This window comes from Mauremys mutica, chromosome 11 (genome assembly GCF_020497125.1).
Source record: "Mauremys mutica isolate MM-2020 ecotype Southern chromosome 11, ASM2049712v1, whole genome shotgun sequence".
In the NCBI taxonomy this organism is placed as follows: domain Eukaryota; kingdom Metazoa; phylum Chordata; order Testudines; family Geoemydidae; genus Mauremys; species Mauremys mutica.
The window spans coordinates 73899291-73927069 of record NC_059082.1 but is presented as its reverse complement, the minus strand read 5'-3'; the positions used below and the strand labels follow the sequence as shown (position 1 = coordinate 73927069).

Below are 27779 nucleotides of genomic sequence, written 5' to 3'. Positions count from 1 at the left end.
AATGTTAGATGGGGTTGGATTTGAGTTACCACAGAGAATTCTTTCCTTGGTGTCTGGCTGGTGAGCCTTGCCCACATGCTCAGGGTTTAGCTGATCCCCATATTTGGGGTCAGGAAGGAATTTTCCTCCAGGCAGATTAGCAGAGGCCCTGGGTTTTTTTCACCTTCCTCTGCAGCGTGGGGCACGGGTCACTTGCTGGAGGATTCTCTGCACCTTGAAGTCTTTAAACCAGGATTTGAGGACTTCAGTAGCTCAGACATAGGTTAGAGGTTTATTACAGGAGTGGTTGGGTGAGATTCCATGGCCTGCATTGTGCAGGAGGTCAGACTAGACAATCATAATGGTCCCTTCTTACCTTAAAGTCTATGAGTCTGAATCTAAAACGGTGAAGTAAATATAAAAGTAACATCTCCATATACAGAAAAAATGGACTTAGTAATAGTGTTCTATAACTTGGCTGAAATTAACGAAGTATAAATCTGTAGAAAATATGAAGTAGGATGTTTATCTTTCTGATATAATTGAAATGTATAAGCAGAGTAAGTAGTTTATTTTTGGATGTAGATTGTTCTCTTCTTCTCCCGCCCCCATCTTTCTCCTGACACACTACTTTTACCTTCTTTTAAAAAAAACAAACAAACAAAAAAAAACCCTTAGGTGACATCCTTTCCATTTGGATCCACTCCCCACTCTTTCCCCAACCCCAGGCAGTCTCTGGTAATTTCCCCCAGTTACTAACCATGATTGTGATCTGAGTTGGAGTGGGTAGCTGTTTTCCATGCCTCTTGGAAGTATTGAAAGCCTCTAATAGTGTGTATTTTATGGACTAGCTTTTTCCAGAATTATTGGCAAGCGAATGCATTTCTCTTATTAGCAGTTTTAAAAAATTGAATCTTTTTCTCAAATGGAGACCATCTGGATCATAGGTAAATTATTTTTTTTAAAACTTTATTTTTGTTCAATTGTGTTACAAAAAACTGGGCTTAGTATCTCAGATTTTAAAACTTCAAGAAAAAAGGCACAAAACATTAAAACTCTAACTAATCATCCATCTTTCATATTGCAATCAGTATAAAAATAGAATAAGAAATCAAAAAACTAAACCAATCCACTGTCCAAAGAAACAGTAGTGCTTTCTGTAAATCCCAATTGAGCCTGGCAGCCTTTGCTGGATACATCAGTCTCATTTCTCAGGCATGTCCTAGGTATGTGGACATGTGTCCACATAAAACCCACCAACACCATTGGCATTAATTGGCCCCATCATTGGCCAGTCAGGTAAGCCTCATTTGCCTCTGAAACTGGTAGTTATTGGACTTCAGCCTGTGCTGGTGCTGCAAGGGGACTTTGTGAACTGGCTGATGGTGTAGTTGCTGTTCTACCATCCATATAGAATTTCTTCTATTTTCCCTCTTTGTGCAGTGAGTCTTAGGGAATCCCACCTCTTGTACCAAATGTTAGTCCCTACCCTGTCCTCAGCAGAGTACACAGAACCCGCATTAGAGTCCAAACTCTCCCTTTCTTGGGGGTCTACCTTTATTTATAATTTTTTTAAACCTCATCCTAAGATTCCCTCTTCCTAGAGGCTTCACCTCCAGGGCCTTCACTACCCTAGGTTTTTATTTCCCTCTTGCTCAAAGAGACCCTCTCACCTCCTTTATCATCTGGATGGAGCTAAGTGGATCCATCTTCCCACAAGACTCATCACTAATTATCCTCAGTCTTAATGCTGAGTTATAGCACCTGAGCATTTCTGTGCTTGTTCACTGAAGTCATCAACAAAAAATCCTGCATTCCTATACATGGGCTTAATTTGCCATCCTGTTTCTCTGTCCTAATTCTGTGACTCTTGAGGGTCCTGAAGTCTTCCTTTCGGTCCAGAGTTGCCTTGTATTTGAGACACTAACTTGTCCACTTTTCCAAAGGCTATCGTGGATAGGTAAACAATCTTGGATCTCTCCTCCTTTCTCTCAAAAGACTGCTATGTCCACAAGAGGAATGAAGGCAAAAAATCCCCTGATGAGCTTCAAGAGGGAGGGTGGATGGAGGGGAGAGAATGTTCTCAGGTTAACACTCTATTTTTTTTAAATTATGGAATACTGTACAATATATCCCAGTTCTGCCAATATCACAATTTCAAGACTTTTTTCACTCTTGGGCCATATTTTACTGCTATGGCCCTTCGAATTAGCCATTATTTGTATAATACAGAAATATTGTCCATCTCGAGTACACTAAATTCCAGTTGCATGGAAATACAGTTATGAAAACAGAATGTCTTTCCCTCCTGATTTTGTCTTTGGTAAAGAAGCTTTTGCTGTGCTTTTGTTTATTTCCGTGCTTGTGCATCAAAGTCATCAAGAAAGCATGCTGTTCTGGCATCAGTATGTGTTAGACTTTTTGTTTTGGTTTAGAGAAATTCCAACATAAACCAGTTCCTTTCATTTTAAAAACCTTGACAGTAGGTCCCAAACAACATTTTTCTTCAGATATTTGTAAGGCAGGTCTAGTCTTGGGCCAAAACCAATGGACAATTCTTGATAAAACAAGTGAAAATGTTTAAATACTTTGCGTGGGGAGGGAAGTCAGTGAGACCCATTTTCACCATGTATATCTGTTACTGGTATTTCATGATGATTGTTGGTAGTATCTTTTCTGCAAACTTTTGTGAGATTCATTAGGATTTCCAGTATTCCATCCCGGCATGGTTTATGAAGACAAAGTATGAATATCAAACTAATGCAGTTCTCACTAAACAACACTATCTCTGCAATATTCATCATTAGCTCATTCTTGGGAGTTCCTATACTTTTGTGTATCTTTAATGTGGTCCTGGAGAGAATCATAATGTTGTAAAACAGACGGCATACAAACATTGTTATGGTTATAGTCAGCACAGCCAGATACTCTGTCAGGGTTGGAGCTCCTGGTTGTGCTTTTTTAAGAAAAAATAGAATAAAACAGAGTATCTGGAAAAACAATGGAATTCCAAACCCAAAGCTGAATTTAACAATCTCGTATTCAGGCCATGCGAATAATGGGTCTAACTGGCAGTCTGTTTCTTTGTGGTAGTTATCTGTGCCTAGCAATGCCACCACTACCAGTGATATGCAGAAGGCACATATTAGAACAAATCCAACACATAACATTGGACTTTGAGTTGCTTTGGTCATCAAAACAGTCCTTGATGGAAATCTGTTGAGTAAAAAAGCAAGAAGCATCAAAATCAGAAGATACTGAGAATTGAAATAACTCACATTGAAAAAAAACGACATAGCACCACAGCCTAACTGGGTTGCCATTAAATAGTCAGGTCTAGTTATGACAGTGAATGAAAAAAATATCATTACAATATTGCTGATGGTGAAATCAAAAAGAAATATGTCTAATTTTTCCAATTCTCTATGCTGCAAATAGTTCTTAATGAAGATGGTCAGGATCAATGTCCCGGCTATTAAACCTGTTGGTACAAAGAAGGCAATGTAGCAGTGCATAAATCTTGATATGACATTTTGAGAAACTATGAGGTCTTCTATTCCAATAGATGGGTCGTAGCTATGGCTTGGATATCTTATCCATGTCATGTTGTGAGAAATCATCCTTCTGTTTAAAGCTATTTCCTCTTTTATGAAGATTGAAATCGCAACCTAAAATGAAAGTAAAACACATCTTTAAAAATACAGTTTTAAATGGTCCCTGATTCACATGTTTTTAGATTATATATAGCCAGAAATTCCTGAACTCTTGTTCTTCAAACCTATTTTTTCAATATAAGGTAGTCACCTTTTTATATTTTATAAACATTACCAATTTTCATGTTAGTAATTTCCAGGTAGCTTATGTAGTTTAATATTTGTAGCAAGACAAATCCTGACTGCTCTACTCTTATCTATGCTCTCTTGTCCCCTTTACTTTCCCTCCTCCCTGTTAGTCTTTGCAGATATGAAACTACTGCAGTTCTGCTGTGCAGAAGATGGGAAGGATTCAGTGAGCCTGCCTTAGAGCAGGGAGTTTTAGGGTGCTAAAGAAGGTGTTGGATCTGTTGCTGTGTGGAGCCAATCTTCCTCACCATTTTGCCAAAAAGTGATGCATACCATATGCAAGGCAACTGCAGCCTGTAGGCTAGAGGTGTAGTCACAAGTGGCTTCATTACAGTGCTGTGGTCAAGATGAAGATTCCATGTCTCTTGGCCCCTGCTGACCACCTTGGAGCACAGACTGTTGTACTCAGGCTGTGTGCTGGGAGGTACAAAGATACACAAAACATGGAGGGAAAAAAGTATAATTTCCTTTGTTTTTAAGTTTTAGATTTCTTCTGTTATGATTAGCTTTTTTCATGATTGCAGTCCATGCTGAGGAGGCCATTTAAAATTAAGGGGAATTACTGTTTGAGAACTACTCAGAAAGAAATGGCCTTTCATAGTATTAGATCTTCATCCATTAATAATATGGTCATATTATTTTAAATACTACAGAGGCCTAGATCTTGTTATGCTCTAAAGACTGGGAAAACTTAATTTCTCTCCCTTAAATTTTAGATTATGTTCACAGATACATTATGCTCTTATTTGTCACGTTTCAGCCAGGAACATGTGTTTTACAGTTGTTATAAATTCCTGAAGATAGGGGTTTTTAGAGATAATGCTGACATGCTGTTAACTATAATGGGTCTATCTCATGTTGCTTTAATAATTCTGCTACCATGCAAATATTTTTTTTTCTTTTAAACAAATAGGAGACTGTGTAGGAAAATAGTTGACCAAGAGAAACTGAATGCAATAAATATGGATATATAAATTTTATAGCCCACCTAAAAGCATGATTAATTCACTGTCAAAAAGGTAGTTTCTATGCACTTTGTACTGGTAAGTCAGCTGCTTTGGAAAATATGGACTTGTTTCTCATTGGATAGGTAATTTAGTTGCAAAAGATGAATATATAATTTTGAAACAGCTCCTTGCTGTAGATAATTAACTCAAATATTTTATTGTTATTAGCAAGTTTTAAACTTCTACTGATCAAGTATGGTGCGAGCACTGAAAAATGGTTTAGTATATCTAAAGTTTAAAAATATTGCATGCTATTTTCTGAGCTTTTTTCTTCCACTTTCTTGGCATACAAGCATTTTAATTTTGCATTAAGTCCTAGTTTTAATGGAAGTTTCTTCACTTCATTCAATTGTATGTAAAGCTGATCTGTTCAAGCAGCGTCTGTAGACAATGAATCAGAAAGTGATATGACAGCACACTGGGTTTTTTCCCTTATCTGAAGGTTCCATAGAGCCCATGTTAATGACTGGAATAATGTACCTCCAACTGTACATAAGGCTTTTTTACACAAAGGGATCAGGTGACATAAACTCTTAATATGAAGGCATTTTTTAATTGACAGCCCCCTATAGAAAATTATAACCTTATCTTACGTATACTACGGAGGTAGATTTTTATTAATGTTCTTTATAGATGAAGCAAATCCTTCTAATTCTGTGTCTCATCTTTTTTCTTTTCTTCCCCCACTCCTCACATTTCTTATACTTCTAACAACGCCCCAATTAGTCTGAGTTTTAATAATATTTCTATTCCAAAAGGTGTATGTGATTTTGATTTGTGTGTGTGTGTTTATATACCACTAAAGAATCAATCATTTTTATGTCATAAGATTATAATAGATATATATATACACACACACACATATGACATAAAAAGGACAGGAGGCTAAACTGTTCTGAAATAAGCCCCCAGGGACAACAGAGACTGTGGGAGTTCTCTCACCAACCTCCTTGCTGGCCTAAGATGAAAAGGGCTCAGTAGACTGTAACCCTGGCCCTAGAGAGAGAAGTGCAGGACCCACGTGGGCAAGGTCAGAGCTCTGCCACACTATACAGATACTGCATTGCTCTAACTACACTGACGTAAGCCTTACGCTTCTCGTGGAGGTGGAGTTATTATGTTGATGTAGTAGGGCACTTACATTGGCGGGAGCAAGGCTGTAGTGTAGATGCTAACAGAGTTGGGTCGACATAAGCTGCTTTATGTCAACCTAACTCTGTAGCGTAGACCAAGCCTTAGAAAGGCCAAAGCACAAAATGAGATTAAACTAGCTAGAGCCATAAAGGGTAACAAAAAACATTCTATAAATACATTAGAAGCAAGAGGAAGACCAAGGACAGGGTAGGCCCATTACTCAATGCGGGGGGAAGACAATAACAGAAAATGTTCTAAATGACTTTTTTGTTTGAGTTATCACCAAAAAGGTTAGTAACGATCGAACATCTAATCTAGTGAATGCTAGTAAAAATGAGGTAGGATCTGAGGCTAAAATAGGGAAAGAAGTTAAAAATTACTTAGGCTATGTCCATACTGCACAGCTGTGCCACTAAAGCCTTGCCGCTGTAAAGCACACAGCGTAGCCACTGTTTGTTGCCAGGAGAGAACTCTCCTGTTAACAAAATTAAACCACCCCAACGACGGGCGGTAGCTTTGTCAGAGGGAGAGCATCTCCTGCCGACAAGCGCTGTCCACACTGGCACTTTTTGTCGTTAAAACTTTCATCGGTGTATTTCTTAATGACATAAGTGCAGTGTAGACATAGACTTAGTCAAGTTAGATGTCTTCAAGTCATCAGGGCCTGATGAAATACATTCTAGAATATTCAAGGAGCTGACTGAGGAGATATCTGAGCCATTAGCAATTATCTTTGAAAACTCATGGAAGACGGGAGATTCCAGAGGACTGGATGGGGGCAAATATAGTACCAATCTATAAAAAGGAGAATAAGAACAACCCAGGGAATTACAGACCAGTCAGTTTATTATCTTTCCAGTTATAGAAATTAATCAAGCCATCAGTTTGCAAATACCTAGAACAATGGTCTCAAAACTTTTCAAGTCACACTCCTCCTTAGCCCTGTCTACGCCTCCTCTCCAGGAACTGCAGCCAGAAGCTGGGGCCAGGAGCAGGGATGCGAGGTTGGGGTAAGGGGGCGGACAGGGGTAAGGGAGCCAAGCCTGGGGCCAGAGCCATGGCTGGTCTGGGAGCCAGGGCCAAAGCTGGCGACAGGGCTGGATGAAAGCTGGAGGCATGTAGGTAAGTATAGCGATCAGTAGGTTTCTGGTATAGGGTGGTGTTTTATGTGACCATCGCTTATTTGCACTGTAATGTCCAGGATGTGGATCTCTTGTGGGTCCAGGCTGGGGTTGATGGTGGGGTGGAAATTGTTGAAATCCTGGTGGAATTCCTCAAGAGCCTCTTTCCCATGGGCCCAGATGATGGTGAAGTCGTCAATTTAATGCAAGTAGAGTAGGAGAGTTAGGGGATGAGAGCTGAGGAAGCGTTGTTCTATCAACCATAAAAAAGCTTATGCCCAAATAAATTTGTTAGTCTCTAAGGTGCCACAAGTACTCCTCGTTGTTTTTGCTGATACAGACTAACGTGGCTACCACTCTGAAACCTGTTCCCAGAAAGTACTTATCAGTGGTTCACAGTCAAGCTGGAAGGGCACATTAAGTGGGGTCCCCCAGGGATCAGTCCTGGGTCAGGTTGTGTTTGATATCTTTGTGGATGATTTAGATAATGGTATAGAGAGTACACTTATAAAGTTTGCAGACAACACCAAGCTGGGAGGGGTTGCAAGTGCTTTGGAGGATAGGATTAAAATTCAAAATGATCTGAAGAAATGGTAGGAAATAAATCGGATGAAATTCAATAAGGATAAATGCAAAGTACTCCACTTAGGAAGAGACAATCAATTGCACACATATAAAATGGGAAAAGACTGCGTAGGAAGGAGTACTGAGGAAACGGATCTGTGAGTTATAATGGATCACAAGCTAAATATGAGTCAACAGTGTAACACTTTTGTGGAAGGAAAAGGGGGGAAAAAAAAGCAAACGCATGTTTTAGCAGAGATGTATTAGCAGAAGTGTTGTAAGTAAGACACAAGGAGTAATTCTTCCACTCTACTCTGCACTGATTAGGCCACAACTGGAGTATTGGGTCCAGTTCTGGGCACTGCATTTCAGGAAGAATGTGGATAAACTGGAGAAAATCCAGTGGAGAGCAACGAAAATGATTAAAGGTCTAGAAAACACGACCTATGAGGAAAAATAAAAGAAAATTGGTTTATTTAGTCTGGAGAAGAGAAGACTGAGGGGTGGACATGTTAACAGTTTTCAAGTACATAAAAGGTTGTTACAAGGAGGATAAATTGTCCTCCTTAACCTCTGAGGATAGGACAAGAAGCAATGGGCTTAAACTGCAGCAAGGGAGGCTTAGGTTGGACATTAGGAAAAACTTCCTAACTGTCAGGGTAGTTAAGCACTGGAACGGATTGCCTAGGCAGGTTGTGGAATCTTCATCACTGGAGGTTAAGAACATCTTAAACAAACACCTGCCAGGAATGGTATAGTTACTATATAGTCCTGCCTTGAGTGCACTGCCGTAATAAGGGTGAGGTGAGTGAGGCACTTGCCTCGTGCGCACAAAGCCGAGGGGCGCAGAAAGCGGTGGTGCGGGGGGAGGTCGTGATTGGCGCTTCATTCTTCGGGGCGCAGAAAGCGGCGGAGAATTCCACAGTGAGGGGAGCCCCAGATCTGTCTGCAGTGAGGGGAGGGGACAATAAAAGGGGGAGAATTTCTGATGGCTGGGGCAGTCTGTGGGGATGTGTGTGGGGGGGTCCCAATCAGTATGGGAAGGGAAAGCAGGAGGGATGTCATGGGGGTGGGGAAGTGAGGGAGGTCTGTTTTTGGGAAATGTGGCTTCAGGTTTCAGTGAGATCATTTCAGAATAAGAGCTCTGGTATCCTAGCCGGAGGGGAGGGGAGGGGTGGAGAAAGGTGGAGTCACTGCTTGGCTGAACTCCAGATGAAAGGGGGAACTTGGGCCCGAATGGGAAGTGAATCTCCTCACCCCCAGGGTCAGGGCTGTGCAGCAGCTGGTGCAGAAAGGGGCCTAGGGCTTGCCTTGCCTGAGCAATCCCGTGGCTACCTTCACCTGTGGGACCCCTCTGGGCTCTCTTCAGATAAGGCAGGGGCCAGAACACTCATGGTCAGAAGGAAGTTAGGGTTCCGTGGTCAGCACATCTCTGCCTCATTCACCAGAAGGAGAGTAATCCTGCCCTGAAAACCTGAACTCCCAGCATTCTCAGGACACAAGCTGATCCCTAGTGGCCACTGCTGATATCCAGCACCTCCCTCCTCTCTTAACCTGTGAGTCCCTCTCTGGATTGGAACTGGACTGGAATCAAAGACCATCTTGGAAGCAACATTACCAGCCCAAGCAGTCAAAAACCATGAGTTAGAGCCCTCAAAATCACAGGCTCTACCGCCGCCACTTCATTCATTGTTTGGGGCGTAGAAAGCGGTGGAGAGGGGAAAAAAAAAAAGGCCGCGATCGGCAGTGCTTCGGTGGCAGCTCTACCGCTGCCGCTTCATTCATTCTTTGGCAGCAATTCGGTGGCAGGCCCTTCCCTCTGAAAGGGACTGAGGGACCCACCACCGAAGAGCCAGCCCTGGGGGAGGGCGCAATTTTATATTCTTGCCTCGCGCAAAAATACCCAGTTACGGCTCTGCGTGAGTGCAAAGGACTGGACTAGATGACACTTGTATGGTTCTGTCTATAAATGGCAACTTCTTCCTCAATAGATCTGCTCCCTAGGTGTATCCAGAGCTATACATTCTTCCCTTCCAAATTTTGGACAATCTGATAGCATTTATTTTAAAACAGCAGGCTGGGTGTCCTCAAATTAGATCTTTCAAACTTTATTTTGAGTGGTGGAGATGACAAGTTCAGGGTTCATGTGAATTTCAATACTATTCCCTGCTCAAAAGAAACAGACAGACAGTCTTGGATTGTCAGCACAATTTTGGTAACAAAGTTTAACTTCCATTTCCTGTGCAGCAGAAGAACTAAGTTCATGCGTTAACAGTGACTTCTTGTAGTTCCTCATGGGAGACTGTAAAGCATTTTAAAAAACAAAACCAAACAAAAAACTAAGAGAAAATCCAGAAATTGTTCCTTACAAAATCAGATGGTGCAGTGCTACTCCCTTGGGTCTGCAACTACTTTCTTATGTTGACCTTCAGTCAGGTACAACTTCTCTCAGTTGTTAACTGCATCCCAGTCAGCCTGCTGCAGCACAGGGCCTGCCTGACTTGCTGCCTTTGCCCCTGTCTCTCCCTTGCTGCTTTCATTCCCTTTCTTTCTGCCAGGGAACCTCCCCAGTAGCCACAAAATACTAGTTCCCCCAATCCTTCTCCCCTTGAACATACTGATGAAAACCCATGCGTGAAGGAAGGAGTCAAAGTAGGTCAAATTTTGGGCCTTCAAATAGGATGATATTTTTCTGTAAACACTGCTATCCTGGTATGGTAGCACTTTAGGAATATGAATGAAAGACCTGGTCCACACTACAAAGTTAGGTCGATGCAAGTCACCTTGCGTCAACCTAGTTGTGCATGTGTCTATGCTCTAATTTGTCTGCTGCCGATGTAAATGCCCCATTACAGCTACGCAGTAGCACCATCTCCCTGGGTGGCAATGAGCCATGGTCAACGTACTGTAGTTGATGCATTGTGAGTATAGACATTACATGGCCTATGTTGACCGTAACAGTCCTCCAGCAACTGTCCCACAATGCCTGACACTGACTGCTCTGGTTACAATTGTGAGCTCCACTGCCTGTGGGTCACTGAGACTGGAAGCCACCCTCTCTCACTTTATAAATCCTTTGTATTGTTGAAATGCCATTTCCCGATTGTGCAGCTTGGCAAGCACACCTATCAGTTCTTCCTTGTGTGCAGCTGCCCAACCGACCATGACAGCTATATGATCCAGTTGCGCTCCTGCTTGAAGTAGACAGCAGGTATTGGACCTCTTGGGCCTGTGAAAAGAAGAGGCTCAGCAAAACCAGCTATGGAGCAGTCATGAAAACATGGAAATCTATGAGCAGATTGCCTGGGGGATGCAGGCAACGGGTTGTGACAGGGCTCAGCAGCAGTGCCATGTGAAAGCAAAGGAACTGCTGCAGGCATACCAGAAGGCCAGGAAGGCCAATTGTTGATCTGGTACCGAGCTGCAGACCCGCCGCTTTTACAACAGAGATGCATGCCATACTTGGCAGAGACCCCACCAGCACCCCACGGAGCACAGTGCACATCTGCGTGGAGGCTGAGACACACCTGTCATGAACAGTTAGGAGGAGGAGGAACAGGAGGAGAAGGATGGGGGTCATGCGACTGGGGTGTCCAGCTATGCCACCAGTGAGGATTTATTTAAGACTCCACTGCAGTCTAGTCAGTCCTGGGAGCTTAGCACGATGCAGGGGATGGAACCTCGAGTAAGTGTGTGAATGCATTTCCCAGTACGATATTTAAATATACAGATGGTGCCCGACCCCAGTGTAGCAGGACACATGTAGTGACTTTTCATTAATTTACTCATACTAGAAGACACAACAGACAGAAGTAGGGTTATCTGCTTTTCTTTCTGCTTTAGAGTTAGTTGGGGAGGGGCATGCAGAGCACTTTGTTTATGTGCACAGGGATGTCCCTTGAATCCTCCTTAGAAACTTTTGTGGAGGTACTTTGCAATCCTCTCCCAAAGTTTTCTAGAGCTGGCAGTCTTATTTCTTCCCCCACAGTAGGACACTTTCCCACACGAGTCTGCAATGGTTTTAGCATTACTCCTGGGGAAATTCTGCACAACTGCAACGCAGCAGAAAAATTCCCTCCTCCTACCCCCGCAGATTTCCTTTGTTTCCTTGCAGAAAATGGTTTCTGTGGGAAAGCAAAGAGAAGCTGCACCAGTACTCACTCACCCCTCCTTGGCAGCTCAGATGTGTCTGTTTGGGCAGCTGGGGGGCAGGGGAGAGGTAAATCACGGGAGGGAGGGGGAGTTTGGGGATGCCCTAGCCACTCAGGGACATTAGTCCCAGCTGGTAGGGGCGGGGGGAGGGAAGGATGGAGATGGTGTTCCCCCTGCCCCTTCCCTGCATGGAGCAGCCAGGGTTGGGTCAGATCAATCCCCAGAAACTTCCCCTGGCTGCAGGAAGCTCTGCACCACGGGGGGGGGAGGGGGAGGCTCGGGGGGGAGGATGTTCCAGGTCGAGGGGGTGGGTGCAGGGGGTTCCAGATGCACAAGGGTTGGGCGGACAGGGGAACCCCCCATGCACCTGCAACCTCCCCCCCCCGCATCGGGAGTCCCCAACACCCAGACCTCCACCCCACTGAGCCCCAACCAGCTGCACCCTGATCCCGCATCCCCCCACAGGCGGCAATCCCTCAGCCCCCCTCCCCATGCCCATTCTACCAGACCACATTACTGTGGCTAACTGTTAAATTGCTCTTTCAAGACCTCCCTCAGCTGCATAGCTCTGCACTGAGCTCTTCTAATAGCACTTGTGTTAAACCTAGCAGACAGCTGCTCCACCTCTGCCCTCCACCCCAGTGGTAGCTTTTCTCCCTTTTCCTCACAGATGTTATGCAGGACACAGCAGGCAGTTATAATCATTGGGATATTTTTCTCACTAAGATCTAATCTTGTGAGTAAACACCGCCAGCGTCCGTTCAGTCTAATAAAATCATATTCAACTGTCATTCTGCACTTGCTGAGCTGGTAGTTAAATCTTTCCTTGGTCCTGTTGAGGTGGCTGTTGTACAGCTTCATGAGTCTGGGGAGCAAGGGATGGTCTGGGTTCCCCAGGATCACTGTTGGCATTTCAAAATTCCCAATGGTAATCTGCTGATCAGGAAAGAATGTTCCTCCTTGCAGCTTTCTGAACAGTTCTATGTTCTTAAACATTACTCCTGAGGGAATTCTTTACTACTGTATGCACGCAGAATTCATGTCCCACGCAGATTTCTTTGCTTCCTTGCAGAAAAATGAGGAAGCAATGAAATCTGCAGGGGACACAAGCTCCTTCCTCAGCAGCCTGGGTACGTCTGTTCAAGCACCCGGAGTAGCTGGCAGAGATGTAAATCAGTGCGGTGGGGGGAGGGGGCATGCATACATGGGGAGATGTCAGTCGCTGCCAGGGGTGAGGTGGGTGTGCATGCATACGAGCAAGAAAGACTCCCTCTCAACTGGCTAATGTGGCAGGCTTTGGATTGTTTGGAAGTAGACATGATGCAGGCTCTGTCATCTCAGGCAGAGCAGAAAATGTAGCAGCCTGCCTGCATAGTTGTTAATGTTCTTATTGTTAATGTTGCATCTGAAGAAGTGAGGTTTTTTTACCCACGAAAGCTTATACCCAAATAAATCTGTTAGTCTTTAAGGTGCCACCAGACTCCTTAATGTTCCTATTGTTAGTGCATTGTTCCCATTCTTAGTCAATTCCCCAAGGAGCACAAAACGCATGTAAAAGTTTTAAGGCTCCTTTACATTGCCAGAGTGGTGTAAACAAGCCTTATTGTAAATGACAATAAGGGAATCCTCAGATAGGAAAATCTATGTGCTTTCTCGCTTTTGTCCTGTGCCACAGTGGTATAGTGGGGTTAGATTACATCTCAGGATCTATTTTAATTACCCATTTAAAAAAAAAGACTTTTAAAGCAAATAAAACATTTATCAAGCAGTCAATAAAATGTCAGGACAGTCAGAACCAAGCACTTCCCAAAGTAAGCCAGCCGTGTCCAGATGTAGTTACTAAAGGGCAAAGGGATATTTGCTCTTTTGCGCAATGTGAATGGTCTTCACATCATGCATCAAAAACAGCTACATCAGCTTCTCGTGCTTGAGAATTTCCTACAAAACTGCATGTGGATGGAACAAATTATTTTACACATCCTGTAATGTTGTTCTCAATCATGACTGATGGTCTGTAATTGTGGATCATTTTGCATCAAAAAACCACAAACTGAAGGAAGGTGCAGCTCAAGAGGAAGGCAGAAACAAACATCAGAAAATCATTACAAGTACACTGAGAAACAAAACACAGGCGGAGAAGGAATGTGTGGAGGTGAGTGGAAATATAAGAAAATGTTATAATACAGAAAAATAAGATTAGCTTAGAAGAGCTATAGCAATAGGGTCTCTTTGCTTGCTCTGAGATCTTGAATAGATAGCTCTGTTTTTTAAACTTTTTTCTTTTTAAGTGATGACTACGGTCAGTTTTCTGTTGATGATGATGATGATACGTTCTACACTATGTAACTTTTGCACTTTCATATGATGTTTTACAGTTAATTGTAATTTAATCATGCATTTTTGTGATTGATTGCGAGTCTTGTTGGATACAGAGGCATAAACCAAATAACTAAATATTATTGTGTGTATGTATGTATGTAATCATGATCATTTACTATAAATCCAAATTAAAATCTAGAAATTCAGAACTAAATATAATATGAATACATGTATTTATATAAGATGAAAGATGTTATGTGGATAGTAAACATTTGTGCTCACTCAAGATTTATCTAATGTTTACTTTCAGATTTGTACAGCATGGGTGAAGACACTAGCAGATACCAACATCCCCTTGTCAAAGACTGATCACCCCCTTGTAAGAGAATTTTTTGACAGCAGGTCCGGAATGGTGGTGCCATTCCTGGTAGGACACAACTGACTGAGACATACTTACCTGATGTGTATGTCAAAGAAAAGGAAAACTTAAAACTGAAGCTTAAAGACAAGAAAATCACTGTTATCTTTGATGCATGTTGTGATGATGAGGCAAGATCAGTTAATTAGAACCTGATTGCAGTGAGCATGTTAACTTTTTGGTGGATCCAGTGTTTTTAGATGCTATTAATCATTCAACTATTTCACAGGCTGTAGTCAAAACAGTAATTGAGTACCTGATTGATTATGAAAATATTGTAGTAATTGATACTGACAACGTTAGTTACATGAAAAAGGCATTTAATTCTGTTTTCTACACGGTTTCCAAATTCCGTGCATGTCACCTGTTTGGCACATATTGTTAACTGGTGAATCATTTAGAAAGCCTTTTCAGCTGGTTGATACATTTGTAAGGTGCTTCAAAAACATGTTCTATAACTCTGGTAGTGGGAAAGCGAGGTACCTTCATTTCATGAACCAGAAACTACAAGAGGAGTCTCCAGATGCCAAAGTATCCATGACTCCTAGCCCAGGTGGAACATGCTGGAACAGCTGGTTCCATGCTGTTCAGTATCACTCTAAGAACTTTCAGTTCTGCAGGGTTCTTTAATGAAGAGTGCTACAGTTTCTGGGAAAACTATTTAGAAAATGCTAAGTGCCTCAACTAAGTATTCACTGTTGAAAGTACAGATCACTTTTCTAGTATAGAAATCTGAAAAAATTCTCTGTTTAAATCTGGCATTTGAGAGCAGGAAGCCTTGCACTGCTAAAGCATTTGACTTTCGAAGAACTGCAGATGTATTTCAGTTCATATCTAGAGTTCCCTTCAGAAACCACCTCAGAGTTTTTCAAATTTAGGGAGGCAGAAAACTTATCTCCTGTTGAAAGACTTGCCCTGCCTTGATCTCTTTAAAGAGGCATTCATGAAGCTTCTGAAAAACTCATGGGCGATGGGTGAACATGCCCTTGGGGGGAGGCTAGCCCCTGGCCTCTCCCCCTCTTCCCGAGGCTCCGTCTCTTCTGTCCTCCCTACCCCGCTGGAGTCCGGAGCGCACCACCCACATGTGCCCCCAACCCCAGTGCTGAGCAGGCGGCGAGGCTGGAGCTCAGCAAGTTCCTAGCCCTGGGCGGGCACCACCACTGGAGCACAGCAAGGGCCCAGCCCCTGGAGGACAAGCACGGCGGGGTCTTGTGCGCACCACGGCCCCCAGCCTCCCTGCCCTAGCCTCTCGGCCACAGAAGGGAACAGCAGCAGGAAGGGTCTAGGGGCAGAGCGTGGGCGAGGCCGCGCCAGGCTGTTTGGGGAGGCACAGCCCATGGAAAAGGTTGACAAATATTTGTCATTTAAGCAACCAGATATGAATTTTCTGAAGGCTTGTAGGTTATTTGATACTCGTGTTTAATATCCTGCCAGAACACTGAGTATTTTCAACCAATATCTGGTTTTTCTGAGGTGCCTGAACAGGAGCTAAAACTGCACCGGGAAAAGATTGTGCTTGAGGCTATTCAAAATAAACCTATTTTTGTAGACCTCCAAGTGTTTTGGCTTTCATTGAAAAAGAGAATTTCAGATGTCGTCAAATTGGCCTTGAATGGCATAAATGCTGTCTCAAACTCTGCAGATGGAGAAAAGTCTTTCACTGTACAATTTGATCCTTTCTGCCAGAAGGAAATCACTAAGTGAGAAAAACTTGAAGGCTCTTTTTCTGTACTGTAATTTAAATGAAAATACTGGATTTATACTGAAATGCAAGACGATTAGCAAAAATTTAAGACTTTCTTGTGTGAAAGTCTGAGCAATTTAAAATGACATTCTACTTTAGTTTGCTGTTTGGTGTTCTGTAATGTAATTTAAATGATAACCCAGGATTATAACTGGAGTGCAGAGTATTGGTTACCAAGTACACCTCTACCTCAATATAATGCTGTCCTTAGGAGCCAAAAAATTTTACCGCGTTATAGGCGAAACCATGTTATATTGAACTGGCTTTGATCCACTGAAGTGCGCAGCCCCCCCCCCCCCCCCCGGAGCACTGCTTTACCGTGTTATATCCAAATTCGTGTTATATCGGGTGGCGTTATATCGAGGTAGCGGTGTATTTGTAACTTAACTTTCATGTATTTAGGAAATGCTGAATAGTTGTTTGTTTCCTGTATTGTAGTTTAAATAAATTACCCAAATAATTGAGACTTTCATGATTTATATTGCATTATTTTGACAAATAAAATATGCAGAATTTTTAATTTTTTGGCGCAGAATTCCCCAAGGAGTAATAGATGCCAGTGTCATGCATTTTTCCTGACTAGCCAACACTGATGTCTGTGACACATGCCCTGGTGATCCATCAATGCTTGCACAACCATAGAAAAGTAGCCCTTTCTGTTGATGTACTCTGTGGCAAGGTGGGCTGGTGTCAAAACAGGGATATACATGCCATCTGTTGCCCCACCACTGTTTGGATTTGCAGCAATGAGGTTCCCATCCGCTATTTCTTGCACATTTCCTAGAGTCACAGTCCTGCATAGCAGGAGACGATTAATTTATCCTGCATGCTTGCATGACAGTGGCCCCTAATGTGGATTTTCGAACTCCAAAATGATTTCCCACTGACCAGTAGCAATCCTGCTCTGCCAGCTTCCAAGTGCGATCACCAGTCTCTTCTCAACTGTTAGCGCAGGTTTCGCTCTGGTTTGCCTGTGTTGGAGGCTTGGCAGACAGATCTGGTCATTTGGCCTTTCGCATTCCGAAGTTCTGCAGCTACTGCTCATCATCCCAAACCTACATTACAATGTGATCCTGCCAGTCAGTACTTGTTTCTTGAACCCAGAAGTGGCATTCCACCATCTGCAGCTGCTCTATGAAGGCCACCAACAGCCTTGAATTGCTTTTGCCTAGGTCAGAGAGCAATCTGTCCTCTACAAAGTTATCATGTCCTCCCTTCCTGTGGTTCTTCCTACGGCTCTGCAAATATCAGAGGCTTATTCATCCTGTGTTTTCAATGCTCATGACAGTAGTGCAGAGCTGGGTGGGCTCCATGCTCCTGTCAGAGATGATGGACAGTGAGAAGTGCCACACAGCTTTTGGGGATTTTAAAAAAAGTCAGGAAAATTATGGGATATGGATGGCATTATCGGATGAAGTAAGTTGCATGCTGGGAACCTGACTTCTTGCTCACAGTCACCGTTGGGTGACTCATTTCTGCCCCACCATGCATTGCCAAAAGTTGCCAAAAGACAGTGTGCTGGAAGATGGCAAGCTGCACAGTAGAATACCTACCCATAGTGCACCCCACTCTATCGACACTAGCATTCCTGGTGAGTATGTGCAGTGCCAATACAAGGAACCAAGTATACATGCACATGAGCAATATACTGACTATGGCGGCTTTAAGTCAACTTGTGTCGACAAAGTTTGTAGTTTAGACATGACCAAAGAGGCTAGACTGTGAGGTAATGAAGGGAAGCTGGGCACGTGGAGGAGAGTGGTCACTTGTTTAAGGAATCATCCTACACAATGATATTGAGAGGCTGAGATAAATGTGAGATGTTCTTTCTATGGTTAAAGAGCTTTTTTACCTCAGCCTCCTGTGATATTTTCATCTGGACCGGTCAACTTTTTGACATTGAGCATTTGTAGTTAGTTCTGGCTCTGTAAATGTTTCCATTACTGTTTTCTGAACTCCTTTCAGACTGCTGGCCAAGTAACCTCTCAAGTAACCATGTCCAGCAGTTCCCTTACATGGAATCTCAATCTTTTTAGCAGGTTACTTTTATGGTAGTATCTTTGCTTATGAAAACAAGAAGGTAGCTTTAAATTTCACTATAAGTAATATCGGCCTGCATCAGACTATTGAAAAACCAATGATAATGCTGATGTATATTTGAACTTGACCAGGATCTGGTCTTGGTACTGATGTTAGCTCCATCTTTTGACTATAGCAAAGGAAATCATACTTGCATCTAACTCCCCTTTTGAATATCCAAAGCATAAAACTAAGGAGACTATGAGACAAGGAAGATTAGACATAGAGCAGCAAACTGCAGAAGTAACAACTTATTGCATTAATAAATTGCATCCTCTTGATTACTGACTAAGTAGACTTATCCTGCTGCTTTTGTGCACAGTGACATTTTAAAGGAGATATTATCAACCTGTACAGGCTTAATTTTTTCACACTTATCAAGATAGATGCCAGAAACAAATTAAAATTACAACTGAGGCCTTGTCTACATTTTTTTTTCCTTTTCCTCTTCCTCCCTTCCTCCCCCTTTGGTAACCTAAGATGTAAATTTAAACTGGTGTGCATTTAAACTAGTATCACTCCTCATGTGAGTGCTTCTATTCCAGTGTACAAGTGTTTTTTTTTCAGTTTAGTTTGTCACTTTGTAAGGCGTTTAAGCTAAACTGTAGCAAGGCACACACACTAGAGTTACGGGTGTCTGGATTTGGGATGGGGGCACAGATTTGTTACTCTGCTATAATTATACCCATATAGATAAATTATTAGTAACTGGTAAAACTTTCCTGTGTAGATTAGGTCTAATTGTTTTCTGTTTTAATCCTAACAATGCACCATACTAAAAAAAATTCCAGGGAAACTCCCCACATTAGTGAGATCTTACCAAAACAACAAGCTGTTTACAACTTTCCTTTCCTTAATCAGTAAGCCCACAGTGCCTGCTTGAACTCATGAACGCGTGGTCCACCCCAGGAGAATAAAAATATAAACACAAGATGCTATTTTTGTGTAGTTAGAGGCTTGTGGTGTATCCTTGAGTATTTTTAAACTGGAATATTAGCAAGATTAAAAATGAGTACTTTAGGTGTCAGTTTGTCTTGTAAATTGCTTCTGGGAGGTTCTTTCCTGCTAGTAGTTTAAAAAACATACAAACATCGGTCTTGTCTTTTCATTTGCTATCTCTTCAGGTGTGTTTTTGAAAAAGGAGAACATATGCTGTCAGCTGTGAATTCAGACTAAGGTGGGAAAGATCTCTCTATAAATGTAGGTTCAGTCCAAAGGACTCACTATCCACACTCTTTTATATGGTTGGAGGGGACAAACTAACATTTAGTGCCATGCTTCTTTCTCTGACAGACACTATTCCAAAATCTATTTTTCCTACTTCAGTTCTATCCTACAAGGTGCACAGAGCTTGGCAGGTGTTGAGCCTCCATAATGCCAACTGATTTCAAAGAGAGTTGAGGATCCGTAACACCTTACAAGAGGTGCTAAGCAACACCTCACAGGATCGGGTGTTTCAGTGGAGGAGCATGGTCTCTAGTGTTTATAGAACGGGTCCAGACTATTGGGGTCTATTGCCATCTCTACAGCTGATTCACTGTGTGATGTTGGACAATTGGCTTAGCCTCTATATATAATTTGCTAATAGTTATTACTTCTAGGATGCAGAATTTTTAAAGACTGAAACCAATGCTGCTTTGTGAATTCACTGTCAGAGTGGGCTAGTATACTAGTAAACTGTGATCCTGAGGTTCAAACAAGGCTTCTTTGTTGGATGTATGTGATTCTTTAACCTGCAGGGAGATAATCCTGGTGCCCACATCTTTTTACGGTAGTCTGTTATGCAAAGTTTTCAGGCCATTTGGTCAGAAATTTTTTTACTGCAGGGAATCAAATATAGTAAAAATCTTAAATGAATCAAACTTTAGGCTAGAATCTCATCCTGGACCTGCGCGGACTCAACAAGTTCATGGTAAAGTTGAAGTTCTGTATGGTATCACTGGGGACCATTATTTCCTCCCTGGATCCTGGAGATTGGTACGCCGCCCTTGACATGAAGGACGTGTACTTCCACATAGCGATTCATCCTGCGCACAGACGTTTCCTTCGCTTTGTGGTTAACTGCAAGCACTATCAGTTCACGGTCCTTCCTTTCAGCCTCTCCATGGCCCCCATAGCATTCACCAAAAGTATGGCGGTTGTGGCAATCTCCCTTCGGTGGCTGCGGATCCAAGTATATCCGTATCTCGACAACTTATTCGGGGTCACACCAGGGAACAAGTGCAGTCCCACCTTCATGTTACCACAGCCATGTTTTGTCAGCTGGGCCTCCTGCTCAATGTCGAAAAGTCGACTCTGGAGCCAACCCAGAGAATAGAGTTCGTCGGAGCAGTCTTAGATTCCAGACTGGCCCAAGCACTGCTTCCGGAGGGCCGCATCCAGTCATTGGCGAACCTCATCCGCAGCCTTCAAAGCTTCCCAACCTCAATGGTGAAAACGTTCCTGAGCCTTCTGGGGCACATGGGCTCTTGCACGTTCATGACCAGACATGCCAGACTGCAGCTCCGCCCACTTCAGGCCTGGATCTCTGCAGTGTATTGTCCAGGTTGGGGCAGCCTGACTATGGTCGTCACCGTCCCAGAAGTGGTCCTAACTTCTCTCCCATGGTGGTCAGTTCTCGGGACAGTAGGCAAAGGGGGTCTCATTTCACACCCCTTAACCATCCTTGTCCCTGGTCACAGATGCTTCGTCCCTAGGATGGGGCGCCCACCTGGGGGACCTCTGGACACAGGGTCTATGGACCACAGCCAAGTTATCTCTTCACATCAATGTGTGAGAACTGGTGGCAGTGCGCCTGGCTTGTCAGGCATTCTGGGAGCGTCTACATGGTCATTGCGTGGTGCTCCTCACAGACACCACCACGGCCATGTTCAACATCAACAAGCAAGGGGAAGCCCGGTCATTCCCCCTCTGTCGGGAAGCCATTTGCTTGTGGGAGTTCTGTATAGCCCACTCTATCCATCTGGTGATGTCCTTTCTCGCAGGGGTCCAGAACACACTGGCAGATCACCTCAGCAGGTCCTTCCAGTCTCACGAGTGGTCGATTCATCCAGACGTGATCCACTCTATCTTCCTGAGGTGGAAGTTTCCTCAGGTCAACCTGTTTGCCTCATGCGACAATCGGAAATGCCAAATGTTTTGTTCTCTGCAGGGGAGATCCTCAGGTTCGCTGTCAGATGCTTTCCTGATCCGGTGGAAGGACCAGCTGTTCTATGCCTTCCCTCTATTCCCACTAGTCCACAAGGTCCTGCTCAAGATCCGCAGGGACAGAACACGTCTGATTCTGTGTGGCCCAGGCAACACTGGTACACCACGCTGCTGGAACTATCAGTAGACGCTCCGACTCCACTCCTGCTCTGGCTGGACCTTATCTCACAGGACCACGGCCGCCTCTGTCACCCCGACTTGCAACCCCTCCATCTCACAGCATGGATGCTGCATGGCTAACTCAGTCAGAGCTACTCTGATCACACTCAGTGTAGCAGGTTCTGCTAGGTAGTAGGAAACCCTCCTCTTGAGCCACATATCTGCCCAAATGAAAGCGCTTCTCCTGCTGGTGCGCTCAGTGCAACACACCTCCTTTGCAGGTGTCGGTGCCTCTCATACTAGACTATCTCATATCCCTAAAATAGCATATGATACAAAATTAGTCAGGATAATTAAGTCCAAAGCTGACTGCAAAGAGTTACGAAGAGATCTCACAAAACTTCGGCAACAAAATGGCAGATGAAATGCAATGTTGATAAATGCAGAGTAATGCACATTGGACATCATCATTGCTATTATAGATACAAAATGATGGTGTCTAAATTAACTGTTACTACTCAACAAAGAGATCTTGGAGTCATAGTGGACAGTTCTGTGAAAACATCTGCTCGATGTGCAGTGGCAGTCAAAAAAGCTAACAGAATGTTAGGAACCATTAGGAAAGGGATAGATAAGACAGAAAATATCATAATTCCACTATATAAATTCATAGGGCGATCACATTTGAATATTGCATGCTGTTTTGATTGCTCTATGTAAAAAAAAATTAGAATTGGGCAACAAAAGTGATTATGGAACAGTTTGCATAAGAAGAGAGATTAAAAAGAGTTGGACTGTTCATCTTGTAAAAGTGATGGCTAAGGGGGGATATGATAGAGGTCTACAAAATATTAATGGTGTGGAGAAAGTGAATATGGAAGTGTTATTTACCCCTTCATATAACAAAAGAACCAGGGGGTCCATCTAGTCCAGTTTTACTCTTGGCCTTCACAACATCCCCTGGCAATGAGTTACACAAGCTGAATGTGCGTTGTGTGAAGTAATTCCTTAGGTTTGTTTTAAACCTGTACCTATTAAATTCCTTGAGTGAATTGTTGTGTCCCAGTATGGACAGTCTTATGTTCTTATGAATCCATGTTGATAGATTGTATGCCCTAATAATATTATCAGCTGGGTTTGAGGAGTTCCACATAAGCTCTGCTAAAATAAGATTAAAATCCTTGCAGATTTTTATAAATCTTTGTTTGCCTCCGATTTGGTGGTTATTGCATTTAAAGTAAATAGATGTGTGGCTATGGGGGGAGGCAGCAGAATGCTTGAAGGCATTTATTTCACACCCCTTCCGCTCAAAAAAATCCAGGCAGTCAAGCAGGCTGTAAATTTACTCAAAACACTAGTATGTCTATCCAACCACTGTTTGGGTGCTTCTCAATGTGGGAGGACAGTTGCATGCTATGCTGAAAATAGCAGTGTGGCTGCCGGAGAATGGGCAGCAGCTTGGGTTAGCCACCCAAGTACAAACCCACCTGACCCTGTATGTACTCGGCTGGCTAGCCCGAGCCATCGCCTGTGCCACCGTAGCCATGCTTTTTAGCATGCTAGCTTTCTACCTGTGCTGGGAAGCAACCTCCCAGCTGCTGTGTAGACATACCCTTAGAGCAGGCCTGCACAACATGCAGCCCGCGTGGGCTCACTGTGCGGCCCGCAGGGGGTGAGTAGGTGGGATCACTGTGCGGGGGGGAGGGGGGCTGAAGAGGCGAGTGGGCGGGCGGGCAGTGGTGGGGGGTGAGGAGGCGAGCTGGGGGGGGGCTGGGGAGGTGAGTGGGCGGGCAGTGGCGGGGCGGGCAGGGGAGGCTGAGTAGGCGAGCAGGTGGGCGGGCAGTGGCAGGGGCTGAGTAGGCGAGCCGGGGGGCTGAGGAGGTGAGCGAGGAGTCAGTTGCTGACCTGTTCTACTGATCTGGTCTGGCTCCCATCCCCTCTCCAAGGTTTGCAGCTGTCTGGAGGTGCCTGCCTTCCACGCCTTCCTCATTCACATGTCATTCATTCAACAGGGCAATTGATTACAAATGGATTCATTTGTAAGTGGGGGGAAGATCTTATTCTACTTCTAGCAAAAAGACATTTTTCTTTTACCTTAATTATACTACCTTAGGGGCCAACTATAACATATTACCAAGGTTCAATACCACTTTTTCGGTGGGGCAGCGCTGGGGAAGGAGGATTTGTTTCCGCGGGGCGGGCAGTGTTGGGGAGGGAGTATTTCGGGGGGCTGGGCGGCGCTGGGGGGGGGGCTTGGCAGTGCGGGGGGGTCGGCCCTCAGCTGTTTTCTTTGGAGTAATATGGCCCTCGCTGCTTTACGAGTTGTGCAGGCCTGCCTTAGAGCTTCCAATATGGGAAAAAATGAAGGACTTAACATTCCCTTTCAACCACTCTCTGATAAATTCTGGTGTTCCATAAATTTGCTGCTAATCCTTGCGTTACTACAATGGCATGCGGTGTACTGTCATATAGTTGCATAGTTTATGCTCTGCCTGATTATGTTGTATGTCCTTTCTTTATTGGTTTACTGCGAAACTTATCAATCTAGACACTAAGTGTCGGACAAACAGTATTTAATTTTTCCTCGCGATTCTCCTGTAAGTTACGTAGGTAACATTATCCCCATTTTGCATCTAGGGAAGTGAGATACCAGACATGACATGGAGGCTGTGGCAGAGCCTGAAATTAATTCCATATCTCACATAATTTAAGTCCTGTGCCTCAACCATAAAAACATCCTCAATATGTTCTGTTTGTATTAACTTTTTGATATTGTCTTGCTTATTTCTTTCCTACACCTCTTTAGATTATCTCCCTCCTTGCCTTTGTTCTTCTCCATTTCATTATAGTTGCCATTCTCCTGTTGCTCTTCTGTCCACTGTTCCTCTGATTCATATTGTCTCTCCCTTCCCGTTCTGTTTTTTTTCCTGGCACTACATTGCTGATCTGTTATGCTTTGTGTGCTGGCAGTGAAGGTGTACGTGTCAGACTCCTGTTCTCTGAAGCCCAGGCAGACAGCTAATAAATTATCCTTCACTGCCAACAGCTGGAGCAGAGCAATTCAATGTACAGTAATACACGAGAGGCAATGCAGGACTGCAAGAAGTGAAAAGAAAACATTGAGAGAGAGCCTGGACTCTAAACCCAGTTTTCTCTTGTGTTTGGTTGCTTAAGCACCCAAGACTTGGAAACTTGGCTTAATGGAAACTGGCATTTATTTAAAACCTTCAAAGGGGCATCTCTAAATTTGGGGATGATTTCCTTAGCAACCAGTCTATTTTTGTATAAAAAAAAAATTAGGAGGAGAGTCTGTCCTGCCTTCTTTTTCCAACCACCAGAAAAATTTCCTTTCATCCAACCAGAAATCTTTGTGCATAAGATTTCTGTGGCTACCAGCTCTCAGCCCATGATGGGCATGTGCAGTTTTAACTCTTGAGAGAAATGCAGATTAGGTTTTCTAAATAAAGTATACCCTGATCAGCCTTCCTACTACTTCTAGATTCTGCCATGTTAAAAATTGGGGACAGAATGTATATAAGAGGCTGCAGCTGCTGTACAGTAAGATGGCAAAACACTAAAATTCCCTACTGAAATTTTTCTCTCACCTGACAATTTTCTGAGTAGTAGGAATAATTGAAACTTCCACACAAATCTTTCAGGTTTGAAATTATTCTTGAATGTTCAAGAAGCTCAGTTTTAAAAAGTTCATCAGTTTCTGTCTAACTGAAACTTTACACTTTTACTTCTCTGGAATGTAAATGAAGCAGCACTATCTGCATAGACTTTAATCAGTACCGTTGACGTGTTTCCTGTTATGTTGTTTAAAACGTTTCCTGTTATCACGCAATTTTAAGTACATAATTCCCAACCATTAAGAAAGTGGTCTGGATGCTCTCTTAGTCTCTAAATCTGTTTGTCTAAAATTCAATTTTATAATTAAACATTAGTTTTATGAAAATATTTCCCAAATGGGTGCTATTTTATTGTACTTTTTATGGTCCAAAATGATGCAGATGGAAGGAAAAATAAAATATTTAAATTAAAACTTTATAGTTTGATCCTTCAGTGGTAATTAAAACATTACATATTTAAAGCAAGGTAAAACACTTACCCCTGCAAAGAAATGTTCCACAGATGCAACTGGCTGAGGCTTTTGCAGTGAATAGTGAGATGAAATATAATTACTGTTAGGAGGAAATAACTCTTTTAAAATACATACTCTGTATCCTGCGTAAACAAAGTCACTTCTTTAGTTGCTGTGTATCAAGCTAAAAATCAGACAGTCACAGACTACAAAAACCTACAGTTCTGCAGGGGAAACAGGAACTCGGTTTTAAGTTATTCAAACTGTATACGTTGCATGTTTAGAAAACCAGTGGCTTCATCATGTGACTTTAAAGTTCAGATTGTCCTACGCAGTGAGATATTCCAGTACTGTTTGCCCCAAGCATTTCTGAGTATGTGAGGCCATCCAGTGGCTTCTAATTCAGTTTTTGGATGGTTTTCTGTTCATGAAATAATCCTACTTGTATTAGCCAACCTTTGCAATTAAATTTGTAGAAGTGTAGTGGTTTAAATAATAAAACACAATGAAAAAATCAAAGGAAAAAATGCAAAAAAAAAATGCAACAAACAAAAATCACCTTGCTTAAAATTAACATTTAAGGTCCTTTCCTGCTTCCTGATTCATAAGATGCTGGTTTTTTGGAAGGCCAGATAGTGTGCACATGCGTTAAATTATTCCCCAAGATCCAGTGTAATGGCCACCATGTGTTGGGAGGGCAGGATTTTGAGTCCTTAATGTGTTTTGTGTCTGACTCAGCATCAGTGTTCAGCATTTCATAGAAGCAGCAAAGAATCCTGTGGCACCTTATAGACTAACAGACGTTTTGCAGCATGAGCTTTCGTGGGTGAATACCCACTTCTTCGGATGCATCCGAAGAAGTGGGTATTCACCCACGAAAGCTCATGCTGCAAAACGTCTGTTAGTCTATAAGGTGCCACAGGATTCTTTGCTGCTTCTACAGAACCAGACTAACACGGCTACCCCTCTGATACTTGACAGCATTTCATAGTGTGTTAAAAACTTCAATTATAAATGGGAAAAAATAGGATTGGCTTATTCCAGCATATACAAGTTCACTGCTTCGAATTTGTTAGTCATAGTATCTTCCTTCAGATCGGTACATCCAAGGGAAAAACATTTATTGTGGTAGTCTTTTGAAAATCTGCAGTAACTAGAGGCATAGGGATTGCGCAGGACCTAAAACTTTCACTGGCCTGTGTTTGGTCACTACTATGCTTCTACAACGCCCCTCATCTGATGCATTTCATCATGCTTTAAAGAAAACCAGCCGAAAATCAGAGCTTGGACATTTTATATAGGGACGCTGAATAGAACAAAAATTCTGGATTTCAAAAACTAAAGTAAGCTGGAATCATAAATTGTCTAGAGAAAGTGTTTCAGCACCAATTTGCACTGTACCTGAAAGCTCTGCTCAGGATCTTTTGGCATCTAATTTTTAAACAGATCTCTGAAAATACACCACTGAGAGTAGATGGGTCAAGGTTTTAGTAATGGGCTGAAGAGTTTTTCAGTCTTTCAAATCCAACCTAGGGTGGTAGTGACTGAAAGTTACCATCCAGTGGTTGTTCAGTAGCTATGTCAAATACATTGGTGGTGCGCAGTGGGCATGTTTCTGCATTTTTTAAAAACTCTACTAATTGGGTTTCCTTTTTGATAGTCTTAGCAGAGATGATTATTTGGCCCAGGAAGCCTGAGTTATCATTTCACCCATTAAAATGATTCTTCCTGGTTATTACTGAAGAACATGGGTGGAGCCATGAGAAGCAAATAGAAGTCTGCTGCCTTTGCTGTGTATAGAGTGACCAGATAGCAAGTGTGAAAAATCGGGACAGAGGGTGGGTGGTAATAGGAGCCTATATAAGAAAAAGCCCCAAATATCGGTACTGTCCCTATAAAGTCGGGACATCTGGTCACCCTAGCTGAGTATCTGTTCTGAGGATAAACACTGGACTTTATTCTGCAGAGCACTCAATCTTGGTGTCTTTCACTAGCACTTATTTCACCTACATACTTAACCTAAATCAGAA

At 42.9% G+C, this 27779-nt stretch overlaps 2 protein-coding genes across 2 annotated transcripts in view; one reads left to right on the top strand and one right to left on the bottom strand.

Moving 5' to 3' along the window:
- Window positions 1-27779, top strand: part of C11H7orf50 (chromosome 11 C7orf50 homolog) — a 194947-nt gene that overhangs the window by 37248 nt on the left and 129920 nt on the right. The gene's annotated exons all lie outside the window — the stretch shown is intronic.
- LOC123343764 lies at window positions 958-25980 on the bottom strand. The gene is made up of 2 exons (XM_044979114.1): window positions 25777-25980; window positions 958-3647 (listed from the first exon to the last, which is right to left on the bottom strand). Exon 2 carries the CDS (start codon window positions 3597-3599, stop codon window positions 2586-2588), a length of 1014 nt encoding a protein of 337 aa, XP_044835049.1. The 5' UTR covers window positions 3600-3647; window positions 25777-25980; the 3' UTR covers window positions 958-2585.